General features: G+C 44.5%; 1 protein-coding gene across 1 annotated transcript in view; it reads left to right on the plus strand.

Moving 5' to 3' along the window:
* The first annotated feature begins 294 nt into the window (after positions 1-294).
* FARSA (phenylalanyl-tRNA synthetase subunit alpha) overlaps positions 295-26,653 on the plus strand; it is a 43,893-nt gene continuing 17,534 nt past the window's right edge. The window contains exons 1-5 of the mRNA XM_056570451.1: positions 295-462; positions 1,187-1,324; positions 6,979-7,077; positions 7,851-7,969; positions 25,919-26,011. Of these exons, the coding sequence (XP_056426426.1) occupies positions 313-462; positions 1,187-1,324; positions 6,979-7,077; positions 7,851-7,969; positions 25,919-26,011 (599 nt within the window). The 5' untranslated portion in view covers positions 295-312. The remainder of the gene's footprint in view (positions 463-1,186; positions 1,325-6,978; positions 7,078-7,850; positions 7,970-25,918; positions 26,012-26,653) is intronic.

The following is a 26,653-nucleotide window of genomic DNA, read 5'->3' on the forward strand; positions in this document are numbered from 1 at the left end:
GTGTTGTAGTTTTGCAACATCTGGAGGTCCGCAGGTTGTAGACCGCTGTCCTATACTTTACATTGCACGGATCCCTCAACATGCGATGGTTTCAACAAACGATGGTCTGTTTGGAACGGATTACCATCGTATGTTGAGGGACCACTGTATTCCCACCTCTCCATGCTGAGCGTCCGTCCATACATCATTCAGTCAGCTAAGCTCTGAGGCGCCGCCAGGGGGAGCTGTGCCCACACTACCCAGTTTATTTCCTACAGTAGAGCTCCAGCTGACAGCCGCTTCCAGCGCATGCGCAGTAGAGTAGCCGGTAGCATGGCCGATAACACAGTGGCGGAGTCGCTGCTCCAGAAGCTGCGGGATGGAGACTGCGGGGGACTGGACAGCCTGGAGCTGGCGGGGGCACTGGGGGTGGATCACCAGCAGGTGGTGGGGGCAGTCAAGAGCCTGCAGTCCCTGGGAGAGGTGAGACGGTCCGCATGATGCAATCACATCGGGAGGGGGTGAACGGGGAAACATATGGTTCGTCACCGGACTACAAGTCCCGGCATGCTTGGCAATACTATTACAGGGGGGGGGGGGGGGGGGGGGCTGCTGGGACTTGTAGTTCTGAAAATGACAAAGATGAGATCCGCATAGCAGACAGGCTTATTATAGACAGGAAGTCTCCCATGTTGTCACTGACAGCAAGCAGAGATCTTGAGGATGGGAGGAAATGAAACAAGGTACATTAGGGTAGTTTAAAGAGTGCCTGCATGCATCTTACCTTCACCTGCCCCTATGATCTTTAGCCCCTGTTTCCATGGCAGCTTGGGGGGGGGGTCTTTGTACCGGGCTATGAAGAAAATGCTGGAATAAGAACCCAGATAAGTATTTGTCAGGTGTGTATAACAAAGCATTGCACAGGTTGAGGCCTGGTGGTACTAACTTATACATAAAGTTGCGTTTCCCAATTAGTGTGCCGCCTCCTGTTGCAAAACTACAACTCCCAGCATGCCCGGACAGCCGTTGGCTGTCCGGGCATGCTGGGAGTTGTAGTTTTGCAACAGGAGGCGGCACACTAATTGGGAAACACTGACATAGAGGGACAATATCACAGCAGTCATAGGGCTTGTCACCCAGCTTTTCCGGGAACAGAGGTGATGGAGATGATTCTGCGCGCTGTCTGATGCCGTCTACTTTCTTTCAGATAATCGAGGCTGAGCAGAGATCCAGCAAGAAGTGGGAGCTGAGCGCGGAGGGGCAGGAGATCGCAGAGAGGGGTAGCCATGAGGTTCAGGTGTTCCAGAGATTGCCCAAAGAGGGTCTGCTGCAGAGCGAAATGATGGTGAGTGCAAATCTATAGGAAAGTGAGCCACGGAGGACCGGGATACTGTGCAGAGGAGGACGCTTCATTCAGGCACTGGAGCTAGGAGAACGGGAGGTGACAACTACTCTGACCAGGGTGATGTCACTTCTCACACCTACTACCTTCATGTCCCGGGCTAGGTCATATATGTATGTAGTGCGTGTATAGGAGCGCTTACAAATGCCGTAGAAAGAAGCGCTTCATGTGCAGGGTCCCAGCATTAAAGGGCACCTTTCATCAAAAAAACCTTTTGATATATTATAGATTAATGTATGCAGAATGACTTTCCAATAGCATGTTATTAAAAAATATGCTTCTTTCTATTTAATTTTCCACTTTGAAAAATGACCACTAGGGGTCTCCCTACCAGTCCTTTTTTTTTTTTTTATAGATTTCCAGACTCGTGCAGGAGTCCTAAATCACAGACTTCAGCCGGGACACGGACAAGCTCACCACTGCCAGGGAGCAGTGCTGTGCTTGTCTGTGTCCCGGCTACAGTCTGAGATTTAGGACTCCAGCATGAGTCTGAAATCTATAAAAAAAAAAATTAAAAAATAAATTAAAAAAGGACTGGTAGGGAGACCCCCAGAGGTCATTTTTTCAAAAAGTGGAAAATTGAATAGAAAGAAGCATATTTTTTAATAACATGCAATTGGAAAGTTATTCTGCATACATTAATCTATAATATATCAAAAGTTTTTTTTGATGAAAGGGATTAGCTAGGAATAGAAAACAGAGCTAATTGCTTCTTTAAAAAAAAAAAAAAAAAAAAAACAGTGCTCCGACTGTCCTTAGGTTGTGTGTGGTATTGCAATTAAAAAAGGAAAAACATTTTACAAAACCCCATGGATACACAAAGGCAATTCACAGGGTTTGGCTACACCCCTGATGATGTGGTTGGTGCCGTGAAACATGTAGAGGAGGTGAAGAGTTAAAGGGGTACTTGGGTGGAAAACATTTATTTATTTATTTTAAATCAACTGGTGCCAGAAAGTTAAACAGATTTGTAAATGACTTCTATTAAAAAAAAATCTTTACCCTTCCAGTACTTTTTAGCAGCTTTATGCTACAGAGAAAATTCTTTACTTTTTAAATTCCTTTTTTGTTATGTCCACAGTACTCTTTACTGATACCACTGTCCAGAGCAGCATAGGTTTGCTATGGGGATTTTCTCCTGCTCTGGACAGTTCCTGATACGGGCATCAGGTGTCAGCAGAGAGCACTGTGGACAAGACAAAAAAAATTCAAAAATAAAAGTATTTCCTCTGTAGCATACAGCTGCTAAAAAGTACTGGAAGGATAAAGATTTTTTTAAGAGAAGTAATTTACAAATCTGTTTAACTTTCTGGCACCAGTTGATTTAAAAAAAATAAATAATGTTTTCCACCGGAGTATCCGCTTTAATACTTTTTCAAATAAGGCCCCTTTCACACTACCATTATGACCCGGTAGTGTGACAGCTGTTAGGACCGCCGGGGAAAAAATAGTGCTTGCACCGTCTTTTTCTCCCGCTATTCTCTCTGAAAATAGTGCCGCCTGAAGGACTACATTGACTATAATGGGATCCATCGGGACCCGTTATTGGCAGTCGTGCCCCGTCAAAATGACGGCCGTCAAACTCCACAAAAAAATAAGTTTGACGGCCGTTATTGATGGTAGAGTGAATGTAACCTAACAGAGCCTGAGCCCACGTATATATCCAGTGTGCTGAAGATGCTGTAAATATTACTCTCTGAAACGCAAATTATGTTGAATAAGGTGGACGGAGACCTGGATATTTAAAGGGGTACTCCGGCGTTTAGACATCTTATCCCCTATCCAAAGGATAGGGGATAAGATGCCTGATCGCGGGGGTCCAGCCGCTGGGGACCCCCGTGATCTTGCACGCCGCACCCCCGTTAAAATCAGACACCGGAGCGTGTTCGATCACGGGGCGGAGCATTGCTGTCACGCCCCCTCCAATAGGCTTGCATTGAGGGGCGGAGTGTGATGTCACACGGGGGCGGAGCCGTGATATCACAATGCTCTGGCCCCATGATCGACAGTAATCAGACCCGGAGCGAACACGCTCCATGGTCTGATTTTAACGGGGTGCGGCGTGCAAGATCACGGGGGTCCCCAGCGGCGGGACCCCCGCAATCAGGCATCTTATCCCCTATCCTTTGGATAGGGGATAAGATGTCTAAATACTGGACTACCCCTTTAAGGTCACTGTATTTTTAAAGGGGTTACCAAGGAAAAAATTTTTTTTTTAATATATATATATATCAACTGGCTCCAGAAAGTTAAACAGATTTGTAAATTACTTCTATTAAAAAATCTTAATCCTTTCAGTACTTATGAGCTTCTGAATTTAAAGTTGTTCTTTTCTGTCTAAGTGCTCTCTGATGACACCTGTCTTGGGAACCGCCCAGTTTAGAAGCAAATCCCCATAGCAAACCTCTTCTAAACTGGGCGGTTCCCGAGACACGTGTCATTTATAAAGGGGGGGGGGCTAAAATATAAAGGGGATTTATACCCCATTGTCTGCCTTTGTGGATCCATAAGGGTTTTTTTTTGGGGGGGGGGGGGGGGGTTGTCAAGTCACCCCAAACCCACCTGTTTTGTTTTTTTTTTATTACATTTTTTTTTTTCATTTTTATTACTAGTGTTACAGTTGACTTCAATGGAACTGGGCTGCGATACCACACACAGCCTGAGGACAGGTGTGGAGCTGTTTTTTGTTGTTTTTAAATATTGGCTCTGTTTTTCTTATTCTGAATTACCTCTTTAATATCGCCACCACTATCTCTATTACAAATGAACCTGAAAAATGTTGGTTTTTCTGGGGTGTTTTCTTGGATTGTGAATCCTTCTTCCGTGTTCCAGCACCAGCAGAAATCCTGTTCTTCATTCATTCCTAATGGCACAGAAGCACCCAGCTTTCCAGGCAACCTGTTTGGCTATACCTTCTCTGAAGTAGTTTTCCCCAACTTGTGGCTCCACAGCGGTTGCAAAACTACAACTACAATCAAGATAGTCGTTTTGCAATCTCTGGAGAGCCACAGGTTGGGTTGAGTGTCATTGGGCTAATAGTGGGCTATGAGCTTGGACCCTAGAAACTACTAGGATAGGGTTAAACAAAAAGAAGGGGGGTGCAGTATTAGCCATATTTTTTCTATCCTGGACAATGAGCGATATTCCCAGCTTTTCATCCCTACCAGTGTCTCCCGGATGTGTCAGAAGACACTTAATGGAGTTCTCTGAAGGGGAACATGTGTTACAATTAACTGGTGCCAGAAAATTATACAGATTTGTAAATTACTTCTATTTAAAAATCTTAATCCTTTCAGTACTTATCATCTGCTGTATACTACAGAGGAAGTTGTGTAGTTCTTTCCAGTCTGACCACAGTGCTCTCTGCTGCCACCTCTGTCTGTCTCAGAAACTATCCAGAGCAGGAACAAATCCCCCATAGCAAACCTCTCCTGCTCTGGACAGTTCCTGACATGGACACAGGTGTCAGCAGAGAGCACTGTGGTCAGACTGGAAAGAACTGCACAAGTTCCTCTGTAGTATACAGCAGCTGATAAGTACTGGAAGGGTTTGAATGTTTGAATAGAAGTAATTTACAAATCTTTATTTTGTGAAATCAATGGATTTAAAATAAATATTCTGGGAAATAAATATAATATATGAGGTATAGGAACCTTCGGCACTGCAGATGTTTTGGACTACATCTCCCATGACGCTGTTTCATGCAAAATGCTGCCAAAGCATCATGGGAGATGTAGTCCAAAACATCTGCATTGCCGAAGGTTGCCTATGCCTGTAATATATGTTGCTGGGCATGAGTAGTGCAGTGAAAGATAACTTATCCCCTATCCAGAGGCCAGGGGATAAACAGGGATCGAGTCCTGCAGGAACGCCGTCCCTGTTACACTTGTCCTGCAGGACCGACCTCTGTTCTTACCCTCCCTCCGTCTCCTCCCCCGGCCCGGACTGCTAGATGCTGGAGGTGTAGGACCTGTGATGATGTCACCAGCACATGTTGGGGGGCGGAGCTTAGCTGTGGAGGAGAGGAAAGATCATGGCTGAAGGACCTGAGTGATGCTGTGGAGGAGGCGGGGCTGAGCTGGAGGAGAGGTCACATGTCACCCCAGTAAGGTAATTACATGGAAGGAGATTTGTTACAGTGTGTCACCACAGTAGTAGGGTAATTACATGAGGTGGTTTGTTAGTGTGTCACCCCAGTAGTAAGGAGATTACATGAGGAGGAGGTTTGTTACAGTGTGTCACCCCAGTAGTAAGGAGATTACATGAGGAGGAGGTTTGTTACAGTGTGTCACTCCAGTAAGGTAATTACATGGAAGGAGATTTGTTACAGTGTGTCACCCCAGTAGTAAGGAGATTACATGAGGAGGAGGTTTGTTACAGTGTGTCACTCCAGTAAGGTAATTACATGGAAGGAGATTTGTTACAGTGTGTCACCCCAGTAGTAAGGAGATTACATGAGGAGGAGGTTTGTTACAGTGTATCACCCCAGTAGGAAGAAGATTACATGTGGAGGAGGTTTGTTACAGTGTGTCACACCAGTAGTAAGGAGATTACATGAGGGGGAGGTTTGTTACAGTGTGTCACACCAGTAGTAAGGAGATTACATGAGGGGGAGGTTTGTTACAGTGTGTCACCCCAGTAGTAAGGAGATTACATGAGGGGGAGGTTTGTTACAGTGTGTCACACCAGTAGTAAGGAGATTACATGAGGAGTAGGTTTGTTACAGTGTGTCACCCCAGTAGTAAGGAGATTACATGAGGAGGAGGTTTGTTACAGTGTGTCACACCAGTAGTAAGGAGATTACATGAGGAGTAGGTTTGTTACAGTGTGTCACCCCAGTAGTAAGGAGATTACATGAGGAGGAGGTTTGTTACAGTGTGTCACTCTTATACTCCGTAGGCAGCTGTATGCCTGTGGCCTGTAAGAATCCTAGAACATTGCAGGATGTCAAGTTTTAGCTTGGACATTTTCTTTTTTTTTTTTTTTTTTTTTTTTTTTTTTTTTGCGCAAACTTGGGGGGGCGCGCGGGATGGGGAGGTGTATTAGAAATCTTGGGTGAGTTCCCACACTCTTTTTTCCAGGACTTCTCCTGGGGATAAGTTATCTGTTGAATAGGGGACAAGTTATCTTTCACTACAGAACTCCTTTAGCATACTGGTTATACTTTCCTACCCTGATCCCCCTGCAGCTGCCATTCTAAGCATTTCCAGTGCCTTGTTGCTTACTCTTTCTGCTGGCTTTCAGGTTGGGTCGTGTAAACAGGACCTGCTCGCCCTGCCCGATGACCCGCCTCGACCATTGATTGGCTGAGTGGGCAGGTCCTCTTTAGACTTTTTCAACCTGGAAGTCGGCAGAAACATTGAGCAGCGGGTAACTGGAAGTACGTGGGACGTGAGCTGTGGGAAGATCAGGGTAGGTAAGTATGACCTGTTTGCTCTTTTATCAATCTTTTTATTTATTTTTTATTCCCTGGAATACCTTTTTTTTTAACTTAGATCCATTTATACATTTTTAATATGTGAAGTTTCACTTTACGCCATTAGCTCACTTTTACAGAAACATTCAGATTTTGTTTCTTTTATTTGTGTTCCTGACAGAAACTCCCCATAGCGAAGGTGGGCTTCAGTAAAGCCATGTCTAATCGCTGGATCCGGTTGGATAAGGCGGCGGAGGGCGGACCTCGTGTATTCAGAGTGGTGAGTCTGTCATTACTACAGCAGGATTTATCTTCGTCCTTGAATGTTGCCAAAGTGACGTTGTGGACATCTATCTACTAGGGCTATTGCAAAACTACAACTCCCAGCATGCCCAGACAGCCAACGGCTATCCAGGCATGCTGGGAGTTGTAGTTTTGCAACAGCTGGAGGCACACTGGTTGGGAAACACTGCACTGGATAGACTTCTCCACAGAGGGGTAGTTATGGGAGTTGTAGTTCTGGGAGTTGCTGGGAGTTGTAGTTTTGCAACAGCTGGAGGCACACTGGTTGGGAAACACTGCACTGGATTGACTTCCCCACAGAGGGGTAGTTCTGGGAGTTGTAGTTTTGCAACAGCTGGAGGCACACTGGTTGGGAAACACCGCACTGGATAGACTTCCCCACAGAGGGGTAGTTCTGGTAGTTGTAGTTCTGGAAGTTGTAGTTTTGCAACAGCTGGAGGCACACTGGTTGGGAAACACTGCACTGGATAGACTTCCCCACAGAGGGGTAGTTCTGGGAGTTGTAGTTTTGCAACAGCTGGAGGCACACTGGTTGGGAAACACTGCACTATCTGGATAGACTTCCCCAAAGAGGGGTAAATGTAATAGTATGAGGGGTTTCTGTTTCAGCCTGCGCTATAGGGTCTATGCTGGAGTAGTGAAGGTGACCCCAGCAGACTGGACCCTGGTGGGAATTGAACCCAGAAAAGGGGGGGGGGGGCACCACATGACGACATTGCTAACCTATTACTGTGGCTCCTCTTTCCTCAGGTAGATGCAGTAGAGGACACAGTTAAGGAAAAGCTGCAGCAGATCCTGCAAGGAAAGTCGGACAATGTGAATGAGAAGGACAAGAGCGAGCTGAAGAAGAGGAAGCTTCTCAATGAAGTGTAAGTGCAGGGGCCGAAATGTTCAGTCTTATAATGGAATGTTACGCATTGTTTCTTAAAAGAAAAAAAAAAAAACATTTCATATCAACTGGCTCCAGAAAGTTAAACAGATTTGTAAATTACTTCTATTAAAAAATCTTTATCCTACCAGTACTTATCAGCTGCTGAACTTGAGTTGTTCTTTTCAGTCTGACCACAGTGTTCTCCCCTGACACCTCTGTCTGTCTCAGGAACTGTCCAGAGCAGGAGAGGTTTGCTATGAGGATTTGCTGCTACTCTGGACAGTTCATGAGACAGACATACAGGTGTCAGCAGAGAGCACTGTGGTCAGAAAGAAAATAACTCAACTTCAGCAGCTGATAAGTACTGGAAGGATTTAGATTTTTTTTTTTAACCACTTAAGAATCAAGGGCATACAGGTACGCCCTGACGTCCTGGTACTTACACCCACATGCGACCCCATTTTGGAAACTACACCCCTCACGGAAAGTAACAAGGGGAGCCTTAACACCCCACAGGTGTTTGAAGAATTTTTGTTAAAGTTAGACGTGAAAATGAACATTTTTTTATTTTTTCACTAAATTGCTGGTGTTATCCCAAATTTTACATTTTTACAAGGCGTAATAGGAGAAAATGCCCCCCAAAATATATAACCCCATCTTTTGAGTATGGAAATACCCCATGCGTGGATGTCAAGTGCAATGCGGGCGACCTACAATGCTCAGAAGAGAAGGAGCCATATTTAGCTTTTGGAAAGCAAATTTTTCTGAAATGTTTTTTTTGGGGGCATGTCGCATTTAGGAAGCCCCTATGGTGCCAGAACAAAAAAAAACCAAAAAAATACATGGCATACCATTTTTGTAAACTTCATCCCTCAAGGAACGTAACAAGGGGTGTGAGCCTTAAAGAGGAACAAAAAATGTTTTCAAATCAACGCCCCCTCCGCTTGATTGATGGGCCGCGTCATCGCTCTGCTCCGTCTGTTCAGTGAGCGGAACAATGACGCAGCTCATCAATCAAGCAGAGGGGGCGTCGCTGCCGGCCGAAGAACGGGAGTAGATGAGAAGAGCTCCCCGCCCAGGTGACTACTTAAGGCGGCGGTGACTAGTTTATAACTTCATATCTTCACCATCCCTGGGGGCAGGAGCGTCCCCCGGGGATGGTGCGGACAACAATTTTACCCTATATAACGCTTTGCCAAGCATTTTATAGGGTAAAATCTGATGATTGGTTCCCTTTAAACAGATTTGTAAATTACTTCTATTAAAAAATCTTAATCTTTCCAAAAGTTATTAGCTTCTGAAGTTGAGTTGCTGTTTTCTGTCTAACTGCTTTCTGATGACTCACATCCCGGGAGCTGTGCAGTTCCTATGGGGATATTCTCCCATCATGCACAGCTCCCGGGACGTGACATCATCATTGAGCAGTTAGACAGAAAACTTCAGAAGCTAATAACTATTGGAAGGATTAAGATTTTTTATAGAAGTAATTTACAAATCGGTTTAACTTTCCGGAGCCAGTTGATATATATAAAAAAAGTTTTTGCCTGGAATACCCCTTTAAACGGATTTGTAAATTACTTCTAAATAAAAATCTTAACCCTTCCAGTACTTATCAGCTGCTGTATACTACAGAGAAATTTGTGAAGTTCTTTCCAACCTGCCCACAGTGCTCTCTGCTGACACCTCTGTCTGAGTCAGGAACTGTCCAGAGCAGGAGAGGTTTTCTATGGGGATATTATTCTAATCTGCACAGTTCCTGACAGGTGTCAGCAGAGAGCACTGTGGTCAGACAGAAAATAATTTCAGTTATTGACGCGTTTTGGCCAGCACCTGGCCGAAGCGCATCACATCCTGTCTTACCTGTGATCCATGTAGCTCCGAAGTTTAATAAAGTTGGCATATTGATTTGCATCGAGCCGGAGAACTTTCTTTCTTTCAATTGCTTACGAAATTTGGGTGAGTCCCTGCCCTACTCCGTGCTCGACTAAGTGGGCTTGGAGTGAGCTGGTACAGCATCTCTTTTTGTGCTTATTTACAAAGCTGTTTAACTTTTAAGCACCAGTTGATTTGAAAAAAAATTTCTACTTGTTTCCACCGGAGTTCCCCTTTTAACACCCCACATGTGTTTGACGACTTTTTGTGAAAGTTTCACTAAAATGCAGTTTTTTTTAGAATGTATAGGAGAAAATGCCCCCCAAAATTTGTAACCCCATCTCTTCTGAGCATGAAAATACCCCACATATGGATGTAAAGTGCTCTGCGGGCGCACTACAGGGCTCAGAAGAGAAGGAGCGCCATTGGGTTTTTGGAGAGAGAATTTGACTGTAATTGAAGTCCATGTGCATTTACAAAGCCCCCATGGTGCCAGAACAGTGGACCCCCCCCCCCCCCCACATGTTAAAACTACACCCCTCACGTAATGTAATAAGGGGTGCAGTGAGCATTTACACCCCACAGGTGTCTTACAGATTTTTTTGAACAGTGGTCCGTGAAAATTAATTTTAATTTTTCATTTGCACAGCCCACTGTTCCAAAGATCTGTCAAACTCCAGTAGGTATGAATGCTCACTTCACCCCTTATTACATTCCGTGAGGGGTGCAGTTTCCGAAATAGGGGGGGGTGTTCACTGTTCTTGCACCATGGGGGCTTTGTAAACGCACATGGCCCCCGACTTCTATTACAACCAAATTCTCTGTCCAAAAGCCCAATGGTGCTCCTTCTCTTCTGAGCATTGTAGTTCGCCTGCAGAGCACTTTACATCCACATATGAGGTATTTCCATACTCAGAAGAGATGCATTTTAGTGAAAAAAATCTAATTTTTCATTTGTACATCAGATTTTAACGAGAAGTCGTCAATCACCTCTGGGGTGTTAAGGCTCACTGTACCTCTTCTTACGTTCTTTGAGGGGTGTAGTTTCCAAAATAGTATGCCATCGTTTTTTTTGTTTTTTTTTTTGCTTTCATGGCACCATAGGGGCTTCCTAAATGCAACATGCCCCCCAAAAACCATTTCAGCAAAATTCTCTCTCCAAAACCTAGATGTGGCTCCTTCTCTTCTGAGCCCTGTAGTGCACCCGCAGAGCACTTGATGTCCACACATGGGGTATTTCCATACTCAGAAGAGATGGGGTTACAACTTTCAGCATGCATTTTCTCCTATAACCTATTGTAAATTTGGGGAAAAATATTGTATTTTAGTGAAAAAAAAAATATATATATTTTCATTTACACATCTGACTTAACCGAAAAGTCGTCAAAAACCTGTGAGGTGTTAAGGCTCACTGGACCTCTTGTTACGTGCCATGATTGGGGTGTAGTTTTCAAAATAGTATGCCATGGGGGGGAGGGGGGGTTGCTGTTATGGCACCATAGGGGCTTCCTAGATGTGACATGCCCCCCAAAAACCATTTCAGCAAAATTCACTCTCCAAAATCCCTCCTGAGCTCCTTCCCTTCTGAGCCCTCTAGTGCGCCCACAGAACACTTTACATCCACATATGAGGTATTTCCTTACTCGAGAAAAATTGGGTTACACATTTTGGGGGGCTTTTTCTCCTTTTGCCCCTTGTAAAAATTCAAAAACTGGGTCTACAAGAACATGTTAGTGTAAATTTTGGAATTTTTCACCAAGAAATGATGAAAGTATCGACGAAAAATTAACCATTATGTTAAAATAGAAAAAAGACGAAAAAACTAATTCTGAATCAAATTCATAAGTAAAAGCTTCCAAGAGTTATTAAAGGGGTATTCCAGGCAAAACCTTTTTTTATATATATATCAACTGGCTTCGGAAAGTTAAACAGATTTGTAAATTACTTCTATTAAAAAATCTTAATCCTTCCAATAGTTATTAGCTTCTGAAGTTTTCTGTCTAACTGCTCAATGATGATGTCGCGTTCCGGGAGCTGTGCATGATGGGAGAATATCCCCATAGTAACTGCACAGCTCCCGGGACGTGAGTCATCAGAAAGCAGTTAGACATGAAAAAACAATTCAACTTCAGAAGCTAATAACTATTGGAAGGATTAAGATTTTTTAATAGAAGTAATTTACAAATCTGTTTAACTTTCCGGAGCCAGTTGATATATAAAAAGAAAGTTTTGGCCTGGAATAGCCCTTTAATGCTTAACCCCTTAAGGACCCAGCCATTTTACACCTTAGGACCCGGCCATTTTTTGCACATCTGACCACTGTCACTTTAAACATTAATAACTCTGGAATGCTTTTAGTTATCATTCTGATTCCGAGATTGTTTTTTCGTGACATATTCTACTTTAACTTAGTGGTAAAAAATTTTGGTAACTTGCATCCTTTCTTGGTGAAAAATCCCAAAATTTGATGAAAAATTAGAAAATTTAGCATTTTTCTAACTTTGAAGCTCTCTGCTTGTAATAAAAAAGGAAATTCCAAATATTATTTTATTTTATTCACATATACAATATGTCTACTTTATATTTGCATCATAAAATTGATGAGTTTTTACTTTTGGAAGACACCAGAGGGCTTCAAAGTTCAGCAGCAATTTTTCACAAAATTTCCAAAATCACAATTTTTCAGGGACCAGTTCAGGTTTGAAGTGGATTTGAAGGGTCTTCATCTTAGAAATACCCCACAAATGACCCCATTATAAAAACTGCACCCCCCAAAGTATTCAAAATGACATTCAGTCAGCATTTTAACCCTTTAGGTGTTTCAACAGGAATAGCAGCAAAGTGAAGGAGAAAATTCACAATCTTCATTTTTTACACTCGCATGTTCTTGTAGACCCAATTTTAGAATTTTTACAAGGGATAAAAGGAGAAAATGTATACTTCTATTTGTAGCCCAATTTCTCTCGAGTAAGCGCATACCTCATATGTCTATGTAAAGTGTTCGGCGGGCGCAGTAGAGTGTTCAGAGTGGAAGGAGCGACAATGGGATTTTGGAGCGTACGTTTTTCTGAAATGGTTTTTGGGGGGCATGTTGCATTTAGGAAGCCCCTATGGTGCCAGAACAGGAAAAAAAAAACACATGGCATACCATTTTGGAAACTATACCCCTTGAGGAACGTAAAAAGGAATAAAGTGAGCCTTAATACCCCACAGGTGTTTCACGACTTTTGCATATGTAAAAAAATTTTTTTAAATTTCAATAAAATGTGTGTTTCCCCCCAAATTTCACATTTTTGCAAGGGTTAATAGCAGAAAATACCCCCCAAAATTTGTAACCCCATCTCTTCTGAGTATGGAGGTACCCCATAAGTTGACATGAAGTGCACTATGGGCGAACTACAATGCTCAGAAGAGAAGGAGTCATATTTGGCTTTTTGAGAGCAAATTTTGCTCGGGGGCATGTCACATTTAGGAAGCCCCTATGGTGCCAGGACAGCAAAAAATACCCACATGCCATACCATTTTGGAAACTAGACCCCTTGAGGAACGGAACAAGGAATAAAGTGAGCCTTAATACCCCACAGGGGTTTCACGACTTTTGCATACGTAAAAAAAAAAAAAAATTGCACTAAAATGTGTGTTTCCCCCCCCCCCCCCAAATTTCAAATTTTTGAAAGGGTTAATAGCAGAAAATACCCCCCAAAATTTGTAACCCCATCTCTTCTGAGTATGGAGGTACCCCATAAGTTGACCTGAAGCGCACTACGGGCGAACTACAATGCTCAGAAGAGAAGGAGTCATATTTGGCTTTTTGAGAGCAAATTTTGCTTGGGGGGCATGTCGCATTTAGGAAGCCCCAATGGTGCCAGAACAGCAAAATAACCCCCACATGGCATACCATTTTGGAAACTAGACCCCTTGAGGAACGTAACAAGGGGTACAGTGAGCATTTACCCCCCACTGGTGTCTGTCAGATCTTTGGAACAGTGGGCTGTACAACATTTTTAATTTGCGCAGCCCACTGTTCCAAAGATCTGTCAGACACCAGTGGGGTGTAAATTCTCACTGCACCCCTCGTTACATTCCGTGAGGGGTGTAGTTTCCGAAATGGGGTCACATGTGTTTTTTTTTTTTTTTTTGCGTTTGTTAAAACCGCTGTAACAATCAGCCACCCCTGTGCAAATCACCTCAAATGTACATGGTGCACTCTCCCTTCTGAGCCTTGTTGTGCGCCCCCAGAGCACTTTGCGCCCACATATGGGGTATCTCCGTAGTCGGGAGAAGTTGCATTACAAATTTTGGGGGGCTTTTTTCCCTTTTACCTCTTGTCAAAATGAAAAGTATAGGGCAACACCAGCATGTTAGTGTAAAAAATTTATTTTTTTACACTAACAGGCTGGTGTAGACCCCAACTTCACCATTTCATAAGGGGTGAAAGGAGAAAAAGCCCCCCAAAATTTGTAAGGCAATATCTCCCGAGTAAGGTGATACCCCATAAGTGGCCCTAAACTGTTGCCTTGAAATACGACAGGGCTCCGAAGTGAGAGCGCCATGCGCATTTGAGGCCTGAATTAGGGATTTGCATAGGGGTGGACATAGGGGTATTCTACGCCAGTGATTCCCAAACAGGATGCCTCCAGCTGTTGCAAAACTCCCAGCATGCTTGGACAGTCAACGGCTGTCCGGCAATACTGGGAGTTGTTGTTTTGCAACAGCTGGAGGCTCCATTTTGAAAACAGTGGCGTACCAGACGTTTTTCATTTTTATTGGGGAGGGGGGCTGTGTAGGGGTATGTGTATATGTAGTGTTTTTTACTTTTTATTTTATTTTGTGGTAGTGTAGTGTACTGTTTTTAGGGTACAGTCACACGGGCAGGGGGTTACAGCGAGTTTCCCGCTGCGAGTTTGAGCTGCCGCGCAAAATTTGCTGCATCGCAAACTTGCAGCCTGATACTCACTGTAAGCCCCCTGCCCATGTGAATGTACCCTGTACATTCACAAGGGGGGGACCTCCAGCTGTTGCTAAACTACAACTCCCAGCATGCACAGTCTATCATTGCATGCTGGTAGTTATAGTTTTGCAACAGCTGGAGGCACACGGGTTGGGAAACACTGAGTTAGGAAACAGACAATGTTTCCCAACCAGTGTGCCTCCTGTTGTTGCAAAACCACAACTCCCAAACATTCTCAGGCATGCTGGGAGTAGTAGTTCGGCAACATCTGGCTCTAAAGAGCAACTCCAGCATGCTTGGAGTTGTAGTTTGCAACATCTGGAGGACTACAGTTTGCAGACCACTAATACAGTGGTTCCCAATCTGTGCCCTTCCAGATGTTGCAAAACTACAACTCCCAGTATGCCAAAACTGTCCAGACATGCTGGGAGTTGTAGTTCTGCAACATCTGAAGGGCCAGATGTTACAGAACTACAACTCCCAGCATGCCAGGGCGTGCTGAGAATGTGTGTAGTTTTGCAACATCTGGAATGGCACAGTGGTCTCCAAACTGTGGACCTCCAGATGTTGCAAAACTGCAACTCCCAGCATGCCCAGATGCCAAGGGCTGTCTGGGCATGCTGGGAGTTGTAGTATACAGGGTCCCAATACAGCAATGCATGTCGCTTTACGGTGACGTGCATTGCTGTAAAGGGCCCGACCGCGGCTGAAGATCTACTCGCCTGTCGCCGCCGCCGCCGCCATCTTCCTCGCCGGGATCCGGGTCTTCAGGGATGAGGTAAGTACCGGGGCCGGTCCCCAGCACTCCCCCGTCCCCCGCCGCGTCCTCCGGTCTTCCTCCCGTCCTCTCCGGACTTCCAGGGGCCGGGCAGGACTGGAGGAAGTAACCGCCCCCCCTCCTGCGATTGGTCGGTTAACTAACCGAAGAATCGCAGGGTATAGGAGGAGGTGGCCGGCTTGCCACCTCGCTCCTATACGTTAGCATGGTCCTGGCTGTCTGTGACAGCCGGGATCATGCAAAATTACCGGGCGGTCGGGTCCCAGAGACCCGATCAGCCCGGTATCGCCGCAGATCGCATGGGCGATTTCCCTTGCGATTTGCGGTGATCGCCGACATGGGGGGCCTACATGGCCCCCCTCGGCGTTTGCCCTGGATCCCTGCTGAAGGATTTCAGCAGGGATCCGCTTCCGATCTCCGCCGGGTGAGCGGCGGAGACCAGGAAAAGACATGATGTATGCATACGTCAGGGGTCCTTAAGAGGTTAAAGTGACAGTGGTCAGATGTGCAAAAAAATGCTCGGCTCCTTCAGGTGAAAATGGGCTTGGTCGTTAAGGGGTTAATAGAAGTAATTTACAAATCTGTTTTAACTTTCTGGAGTCCGTTGATTGGAAGAAAAAAAAAGTTTTTTCATGGAATACCCCTTTAAACTCTGGCTTCCAAACCCTGCACTGTTAGGGCACAACTAAGATCAGCAAGCAGCTTGTGTTTGCTGTTCTGACCCCCATGCTTTACTCTGCAGCTCTAGTTAACCAGGAAATTAACACACGAAGATCTGATTTCCATTACAGCACAACACGGTGTTTTTTTTATATTTTTTTGCGGTCAGTGAGTGGAAACTTTGAATTTGGAGGCTGGAATAAATTATTTTTTTTCCTGCAGAAATAAGGCTTTTGCAAAAAGATGTGCAACTTTTTATGCTAGTTTTCTGATGTTAAAGGGGTATTCCAAGAAAAAACTTTCTTTTTAAATATATATATATATATATATATATATATATATATATATATATATATAATCCAAACGAAAGCAGCACCTCCTGAGAAAAATGAGGTCGGATGCACGCCCTAGAACCTCGGTGCTCCGGTCCGTAGTAAATATAGATCAATGTAGGCAGCACACCAAAATTAGTGCAAAATTCAAGTGTTTTTGTTCCAAGGATAGGTGACAACGTTTCGGCGATCTCACACCTCCATTTTCAAGTGGTTTTTCAAGTGATACAGGTGGGGTTTAAATACACTCCCCATTTAGTGACATCATGATTATTAGCATATCACATGATCATAGACAAAATGTAAATAAAGTGGAAAATTCATGTTGTACAGTGAATAATATATTAAATAAAACCATCTAATAGATACAATGTTATATAGTGAATACATATACATGATCTGATCACCTATTCCTCCGGTGACAGATTGATCAACTCATCTTAAGTTTCATAATTACAATGTGGGCATTGTGAAAACAAGTGAAGGGTTAAAAACATTACCGATTCAAGCAGCCTCCTCCAAACACCGGCCTCCTAGCAAATCGCGTCATTGTCCGCACGCCCGTACTCCACATGGGACGCCGGGACTTACTTCCGGCATTGCCGGACCTCAACCAATCACAGAGACGGCATCATCTGTTGTCATGGCTACTCTCTGCACTGTCAGTGCAGCGGTGACATGCGCGGCGCAGCCAAGCTCCGTGGCCCTCTGCACATGCTCAGTGTATATTAACACACTCATCGGCGCCATTTTGGATTCGGGCAAAATAGTTGGTAACCAAAGCGTAGCCTATAGTAATGTACTGGCAAGGTAAATCGCTCTAATGTTAAACAATAAACCTCCAACTGTAAAAAGAGGTATTCCTACTACATCCTGATAGTGTTACCCTGCATACAACAAATAATAACATTCAAGGGGCCTAAACCATTCACCCTGTACCCTTCAAGCCAACGTCTGGGTGCGTTTTGTAGGATCCAAAAGAACCCTCAAGCCCGCTTCTCCTTCCCAGCTTGGTGTGTCATCACCTTCCGGGTTTCAGGATACTTCACCAGACCATCGCTTCTGGCACAGGGGGGTTATTGGCAACCCAACATCCAGATGTCACTCATTCCAGGGTATAAACACAGGAGTATACGTAACTATTAAAATTGGTCCTAGTTGCCCCAGAGTCACCGTCACTGTGTTGGTAGAAAAAATAAAATAAAACAATGTCTAAATCTAGACACAAAAATGGATATGCGGCTCCATGTTGAGGTCCTCGGTTCATTTTTTGGGCTGCTTGATCGTAATGTAGTAACTAAAAAATCTGAAATACAGAAAAAATGACATAAATTAATAGATAATATCACTCATAGATATAACCACATTGTATGCAAACTAGAACCTGAGAAACCAACTTCTGTCTACATCATCATTTTAGGGTAACCACGAACTCTACATTGAGGCCATTTGGTTTGAGTGAGTTGAGGTTATATATCCACCTCAACTCTCTCTTTTGTAATAGAGAGACTCTATCCCCACCTCTTCTCAGTGGTGGTATATGGTCTACTATCATGCATTTCAAGTCCTGTTCCTGGTGTCCCGCATCTAAAAAATGCTTGGACACCGGTAAGTCTGTCCTGTTCTTCCGTATGGATTATCTGTGTTGGTTTAACCTTACTTTGAATTCACATTTAGTTTCTCCAATGTATATCAGCCTACAGGGGCACCATAAAATATATACCACAAAATCACTCTCACAGTTTAAATAGAAATTTATTGGGTATATTTTGCCCGTTAGGGGGTGCGTGAATGCATTCCCTTTCACCATGTATTTGCAATTCACGCACCTCCTGCATGGGAAACTTCCCTTGACTTGTACAGATGCATACCTATGTGTCAAACGTTGTTTTGACACATCCGATTTTACCAATTCATCTTTCAGGTTCCTAGCTCTGCGATACGACATCAAGGGTATTTGTCTAAACTCTGGAATATTAGGAAAACTCTGACTGATCAAATACCAATGTTTTTTTTAATTTCTGTGCTATCTGGCCTGAAATCTCATTGTAAGTGGAGATAAATGGAATGCGTGTTGTTTGGTCCCTTTTTAACTTGGGTGTCCTTAGTCCACTCCGTTCCTCATAGAGTCTCTGTTTCTGTCTATCTATGAGTGTGGGCGGGTACCCTCTGGTGATGAATTGAGAGGTCATTTTCTCAATCGCCCGATCTAACTTATCATTATCAACAATCCTACTGGCTCTTAGGAATTGGCTGTAGGGTAACGTCTCAATCATTGGTCTAGGATGACAAGAATAAAATTTTAATAGGGTATTGCAATCTGTCGGCTTACAGTAGAGATCTGTAGACAGTCTATGGTTGATAATGGATACCTCTGTATCCAAGAACTGTATTTTGTCTTGCGAGTAGACAAGTGTGAACTGTAACTCTCTGTCGATGTGATTGAGATATGTCTGAAATTCAACCAATTCGTCACCTGTGCCGTCCCAAATCAAAAAAATATCAACTATGTAGCGCCACCACCCCAGATTTGTAAATTACTTCTATTATAAAAATCTTAATCATTCCAGTACTTATCAGCTGCTGAAGTTGAGTTGTTCTTTTCTGTCTGACAACAGTGCTCTCTGCTGACACCACTGTCTGTCCCAGGAACTGTTTTGCTATGGGGATTTGATCCTGCTCCGGACAGTTCCTGACATGGACAGAGGTGTCAGCAGAGAGTACTGTGGTCAGACAGAAAAGAACAACTTCAGCAGCTGATTACTGATAGGATTAAGATTATTATTTTTTTTTTATAGCAATTATTTCCAAATCTGATAAATTTTCTGGAGCCAGTTGAGATATATATATAGATAGATAGATAGATAGATAGATAGATAGATAGATAGATAGATATCTGTAACCTTTAACTATTGATTAGTTCCCCTCCTTTTAGTCTCTTGGAAAAAGCCTAAGTACCTGGGTCCCTGGACTTGATCAGGACAGGTATTCCAGCCTGAATGCGAGGCTGGAATGTGTCTTTGTGCTGAAAGCTAGCAGAGATCTTGAAAATGATGATGATTTAAAAAAACAAAAAACAAAAAAAAACATACACATCCAAAAAGAAAGAGAAGCGGCACTCCAATAAACGTGATTTCGTGGTTTATTCACCCATCTTGTCAGTAGTGCTACGTTTCGGTCTTTTCAATGATACCTTTCTCAAGCCCTTATTGAGAAGACCGAAACGTAGGACTACTGACAAGTTGGGTGAATAAGCCACGCAATCACGTTTATTGGAGTGCCGCTTCTCTTTCTTTTTGGATGTTTAAAGGGGTATTTTTTTATATATCAACTGGCTCCGGAAAGTTAAAAAGATTTGTAAATTACTTTGATTAAAAAATCTTAATCCTTGCAATAGTTATTAGCTTCTGAAGTTGAGTTGTTTTTTTCTGTCTAACTACTTTCTGATGACTCACTTCCCGGGAGCTGTGCAGTTCCTATGGGGATATTCTCCCATCATGCACAGCTCCCGGGACATGACATCATCATTGAGCAGTTAGATAGAAAACTTCAGAAGCTAATAACTATTGGAAGGATTAAGATTTTTTAATAGAAGTAATTTACAAATCTGTTTAACTTTCCGGAGCCAGTTGATATATAGAAATTTTTTTTTGCCTGGAATACCCCTTTAAAGTCATGAGACACTGAATCGTGTCCCCAGCAGCAGAGCACCCACCTGGACCGAGAATAGTAGAATGTGACACGGGGGAATGTGACGTGACGGGCTGGGGGTGGGGTAGAATGTGGCAAGGGGGGGGGAATGTGGTATGGGGGGAGAATGTGGGGAATGTCATGGGGTTGAGATGTGAAATGGGGAGAGAATGTGGCAGTGGAGAATGTGATATGGGGGGAAAGGTGACATTGGGGGGAAAATGTGATGGGGGAAGATGTGACCATGAGGGTAGAATGCGACAGGGGGGGGGGGGGTTGCGAGATGTGAAATGGGCGGTGGCCATAAAATGGATGGATAGTTGTAAAAAGGAGGAGATTGGACATGAAATGGCGGGATTTCACCATTTATTTATTATATCTCATCGCATATCGAAATTGTAATATTTAGGCACATCTTCCCCATATCGTGCAGCCCTATTATGTATGAAGAAAATTGCTGGACTCTTATTAAAGCTGGAATGAACCTTTAAAGGGGTACTCCGCCCCTGGCATCTTATCCCCTATCCAAAGGATAGGGGATAAGATGTTAGATCGCCGCGGTCCCGCTGCTGGGGACCCCGGGGATCGCTGCTGCAGCACCCCGCTATCATTACTGCGCAGAGCGAGATCGCACGTAATGACGGGCGATACAGGGGCCGGAGCAGCGTGACGTCACGGCTCCGCCCCTTATGACATCACGGCCTGTCCCATTAATGCAAGTCTATGGCAGGGGGCGTGACGACAGCCACGCCCCCTTCCCATAGACTTGTATTGACGGGGGCGGGCCATGACTTCACGAGGGGCGGAGCCATGACGTAACGATGCTCCGGCCCCTGTATTGCCCGTCATTACGTGCGATCTCGCTCTGCGCAGTAATGATAGTGGGGTGCCGCAGCGGGGATCCCAGGGGTCCCCAGCAGCGGGACCGCGACGATCTAACATCTTATCCCCTATCCTTTGGATAGGGGATAAGATGTCTAGGGGCGGAGTACCCCTTTAATATTAGACCTAATATAATCTTAGTCTCCGTTCACACTGTATTCGTTACAGTCCATTTAACTTTGCTGTATGCAAAAATATGGTCGACCACTTATTGTATACAGCAACAAGAAATCGGTTACGGTCAGGTCTGTAAACAATGTAAGTGTGGTAAATGGATACAGCAGCATCCGTTTTACATGTGTTTGTATGTTTTGTTTTGTTTTTTCCAGAAAAAAATTTATGTTTAATGGAGACAAAAACATGGTGTGAACCTAGCCTTAGTTTTAACACAGTGTTTTTTTTTTTTTTTTCCTGCCAAAACCATTAGAGGTCGGGGGGGGGGGGTTGATTGAGCGCTGCAGGCATCTGTCATGTAATGGATCTGGAATTGCTTCCCCCTTCTGTACTTATACTTTTCTATGTAACCTAAAATGGTCTTGGGCATGCTGGGAGTTGTAGTTTTGCAACAGCTGGAGGCACACTGGTTGGGAAACACGGTGTTAAAGGGGTACTTCACTGCACCATTTGAACATTTGTTCTGAATTCTGGGTGTGGGCTGCGGGGGGTCATGACTTCACAGCCAGGCCCATCTTGACGTCACGCCATTCCCCCTCAATGCAAGTCTATGGGATGGGGCGTGGCAGCTGCCACGCCCCATCCCATAGACTTGCATTGAGGGGGCGTGGCCATGACATCACATCTCCCGCACCCAGTGTTCGGAACAAAATGTTCTGAACGCTGAGGCAGTGGAGTACCCGTTTAGTCTGTAGGGCTATTAACATGGCCTTATAAAATAAACTCAAATTATAAAACAGCGTATGCTACCTTCATCTGAGAAACTAACCGCTCGTTCACCAGCACTAAACCCAATATATTAGGTTATAGTGCAGGCGAATAGCTGTAAAAAGAGGGGTTACTTATACGTTTAGGTGAAGTATTTCCTATGTTATCTCATTGCCATTGCACTCCTGTGCACAATGGAGGCGGGGAGCCGACTCACCCAGCTCCCCTGTCCCATCAATATTTACTCCCCAACCCTGTCTCTTTCGTTATGTGAGAGCCTGCAGAGGGGGAGAGGATGAGTGCTCTGCTCCTCGCTACACCCGACTTCTGGACTCTCGGAGGAGAGCATTCATCCACCCAAATCCCCACACCCGGAGGGCTGGGGAGTGAATATTAATGAAACAAGGGAGTTGGGCGAGGCGGCTCCCTGCCTCCATTTCACACAGTAGCGCAATGGCAATGATATTAGTAATGGGCAAAACTCGGGAAATACTTTCACCTGGATATGTGAGTATCACCCCTGCGGATAGGGTATAAGTTATTTATTTCCCTTGAGTTCTCCTTTAACCCTTTTTCAATTACATGTTTTTTTTGTTTTTTTGTTTTTTTTGTTTTTTTTGTTTTTTTTTACATCTACTGGTCCTGTAATCTCTATTTCTTACACCAGAGGGCAGTCTTGTACCCTCCGTTATACAGACAGTCCTGATCTAAGCATTATCAGCAGTGTACGTGTCACCTCCCTATGTAAAGTGTTTGTATAATTTATACCGACCATGATTTATCTATGATTTCCAGATGCTGCTGCAGACATTTCATCACGTTATTATCTAATAACTAATATTAGGTATTATTATTCTTAATTAATTTTTTTTTTTCTTTAATTTTTTATTATATATATTATTTATTTTATTTTTTTTCCAAATTTAAGCTTGGTCTTATTCACCAGTCTAGGACTGAGATGTAACACCAGGCTCAGCCACTACTGAAATGATAGAGCCGTGCCATCGATTTTGTGGTAATCTAAGTCTCAATAGTTTGTTCTACATCAGCCTTATAGATTACCTAACGTACTATGTAGGATGGGTTTTGCATCAGTGTGCCTCCAGCTGTTGCAAACCACAACTCCCAGCATGCATGGACAGCCAAAGGTGTTTCCCATCCAGTGTGCCTCCAGCTGTTGCAAACCACAACTCCCAGCATGCATGGACAGCCAAAGGTGTTTCCCATCCAGTGTGCCTCCAGCTGTTGCAAACCACAACTCCCAGCATGCATGGACAGCCAAAGGTGTTTCCCATCCAGTGTGCCTCCAGCTGTTGCAAACCACCACTCCCAGCATGCATGGACAGCCAAAGGTGTTTCCCATCTAGTGTGCCTCCAGCTGTTGCAAACCACAACTCCCAGCATGCATGGACAGCCAAAGGTGTTTCCCATCTAGTGTGCCTCCAGCTGTTGCAAAACACATCTCCCAGCATGCATGGACAGCCAAAGGTGTTTCCCAACCAGTATGCCTCCGGCTGTTGCAAACCACAACTCCTAGCATGCATGGACAGCCAAAGGTGTTTCCCATCTAGTGTGCCTCCAGCTGTTGCAAACCACAACTCCCAGCATGCATGGACAGCCAAAGGTGTTTCCCATCCAGTGTGCCTCCAGCTGTTGCAAACCACAACTCCCAGCATGCATGGACAGCCAAAGGTGTTTCCCATCCAGTGTGCCTCCAGCTGTTGCAAACCACAACTCCCAGCATGCATGGACAGCCAAAGGTGTTTCCCATCCAGTGTGCCTCCAGCTGTTGCAAACCACCACTCCCAGCATGCATGGACAGCCAAAGGTGTTTCCCATCTAGTGTGCCTCCAGCTGTTGCAAACCACAACTCCCAGCATGCATGGACAGCCAAAGGTGTTTCCCATCTAGTGTGCCTCCAGCTGTTGCAAAACACATCTCCCAGCATGCATGGACAGCCAAAGGTGTTTCCCAACCAGTATGCCTCCGGCTGTTGCAAACCACAACTCCTAGCATGCATGGACAGCCAAAGGTGTTTCCCATCTAGTGTGCCTCCAGCTGTTGCAAACCACAACTCCCAGCATGCATGGACAGCCAAAGGTGTTTCCCATCTAGTGTGCCTCCAGCTGTTGCAAAACACATCTCCCAGCATGCATGGACAGCCAAAGGTGTTTCCCAACCAGTATGCCTCCGGCTGTTGCAAACCACAACTCCTAGCATGCATGGACAGCCAAAGGTGTTTCCCAACCAGTGTGCCTCCAGCTGTTGCAAACCACAACTCCCAGCATGCCCGGACAGCCTTCGGCTGTCCGGGCATGCTGAGAGTTGTAGTTTTGCAACAGCTGAAGGCACATTGGTTTAGACCCTGACCAATCACGAGAACAAGCCAGGAGAAGTGCTTGATCAATGTTTTCTCTCCCTGCTCTTGTCATGGGACCAATATGGTGACCTACTGTAAGTCTATAGGACCACAGTTTGGGACCACTGGCCTAGGAGGTAGCAGTGATGAAAATGAATAGCAGAAAAGCGTCACTCATAGGACCATTAAATATACCAGAACTATAATAACATAGAACTGAAGATGGCTGGTTATCATGGGACATGTAGTTCCACCCTGACCTGATTATCCCCTTAACGACCACGGACGTAAATGTACGTCCTGGTGTGGCGGTACTAAGCGCTCCAGGACGTACATTTATGTCCTGTGTATGACCGCGAGCATCGGAGCGGTGTTCACTTCATACACTGCAGGTTCCGGTTGCTATCAGCAGCCGGGGACCCGCCGGAATGGCTGACATCCGCGATCGCATGGATATGCACCATTAACCCCTCAGATACCGTGATCAGTACAGATCTCTACATCTGCAGCAATGCGCATGTTAAAATAGATGATCAGATTGCCCGCTGTAACGACGGACGTAGGTCCCCTCAACTGCCTCCGTCCGTCTCCCGGCATCTCCTGCTCTGGTCTGAGATCGAGCAGACCAGAGCAGAAGATGACTGATAATACTGATCAGTGCTATGTCCTATGCATAGCACTGAACAGTATTAGCAATCAAATGATTGCTATAGATAGTCTCCTATGGGGGACATAAAAAGTGTAAAATAAATAAATAATAATAATAATAAAAAAAAAAAATTTGAAAATTTGTAAAAAAATAAAAAAATAAAAATTTGAAAATCCCCTTCCCCAATAAGAATGTAACCGCCCTATATACGGAAAAATGAAAAAGTTATAGGTGGTCAAAATAGGGTGATTTTAGATACTGATATACTGAATATAAAAGTATGTAGCCATGGGTATCATTTTAATCGTATTGACCCACAGAATAAAGAGCACACGTCATTTTTACCGTAAAGTGTACAGTGTGAAAACGAAACCCTCCAAAATGTGCAAAATTGTGGTTTTCATTTAAACTTCCTCCCTAAAAAAAATTTGGGGGGAGTTCGCTGTACATTTTATGGTAAATGAGAGGTTTCATTACAAAGTACAATTGGTCACGCAAAAAACAAGCCCTCATATGGGTCTGTAGATGGAAATATAAAAGAGTTATGGATTTTAGAAGGCGAGGAGGAAAAAACGAAAACGCAAAAATAAAATTGGCCTGGTCCTTAAGGTTAAAATTGGCCTGGTCCTTAAGGGGTTATGTAACTTTACTTATGTTATAGGAATATTGGGGGAGATTTATCAAAACCTGTCCAGAGGAGAAGTTGCTGAGTTGCCCATAGCAACCAATCAGATCGCTGCTTTCATTTTTCAGAGGCCTTTTCAAAAATGAAAGTAGCGATCTGATTGGTTGCTATGGGCTACTCGGCAACGTCTCCTCTGGACAGGTTTTGATAAATTATTGGGTATAAATTGGGTAATTAACTGATTATGATTATGTTTTTTGTATTTAGGACCATTAAAACCTACTGGGTGACCAAGGGCAATGGCTTCAGCACAAGTATTACAAAGCAAGAGACGGACCTGACCCCCGAAACGATCGCCAGGTAATCTGCCCATGTCTAATGCTCGGTGACCCATCCAGGTTAGGACTACTTTAAAGGGGTACTCCGTTCCTAGACCTCTTATCCCCTATCCCAGTGGTCTTCAACCTGCGGACCTCCAGATGTTGCAAAACTACAACTCCCGGCATGCTGGGAGTTGTAGTTTTGCAAAATCTGGAGGTCCGCAGGTTGGAGACCACTGCCCTATCCTATAAGATGAATGATCGCCGGGGTCCCGCTGCTTGGCCCCTCCCCCTGCGATATTCCTGCAGCACCTGGCGTTCTGAAAGTTATTTTCAGAAAGCTGGGGTTGGGAGGGCCTGGTCGTGACATAACCCCACACCCCCCTCCATTTATGTCTGAGAGGGTGTGACGGCTGCCATGCCTGCTTGTGACGTCACACCACACCCCCTCCATTTATGTCTATGAGAGAGGGTGTGACGGCTGCCATGCCTGCTTGTGACGTCACACCACACCCCCTCCATTTATGTCTATGAGAGAGGGTGTGACTGCCGCCATGCCTGCTTGTGACGTCACACCACACCCCCTCCATTTAAGTCTATGAGAGAGGGTGTGACGGCCGCCATGCCTGCTTGTGACCTCACACCATACCCCCTCCATTTATGTCTATGAGAGAGGGTGTGA

The sequence above is a fragment of the Hyla sarda genome, chromosome 4 (genome assembly GCF_029499605.1).
Source record: "Hyla sarda isolate aHylSar1 chromosome 4, aHylSar1.hap1, whole genome shotgun sequence".
In the NCBI taxonomy this organism is placed as follows: Eukaryota; Metazoa; Chordata; class Amphibia; order Anura; family Hylidae; genus Hyla; species Hyla sarda.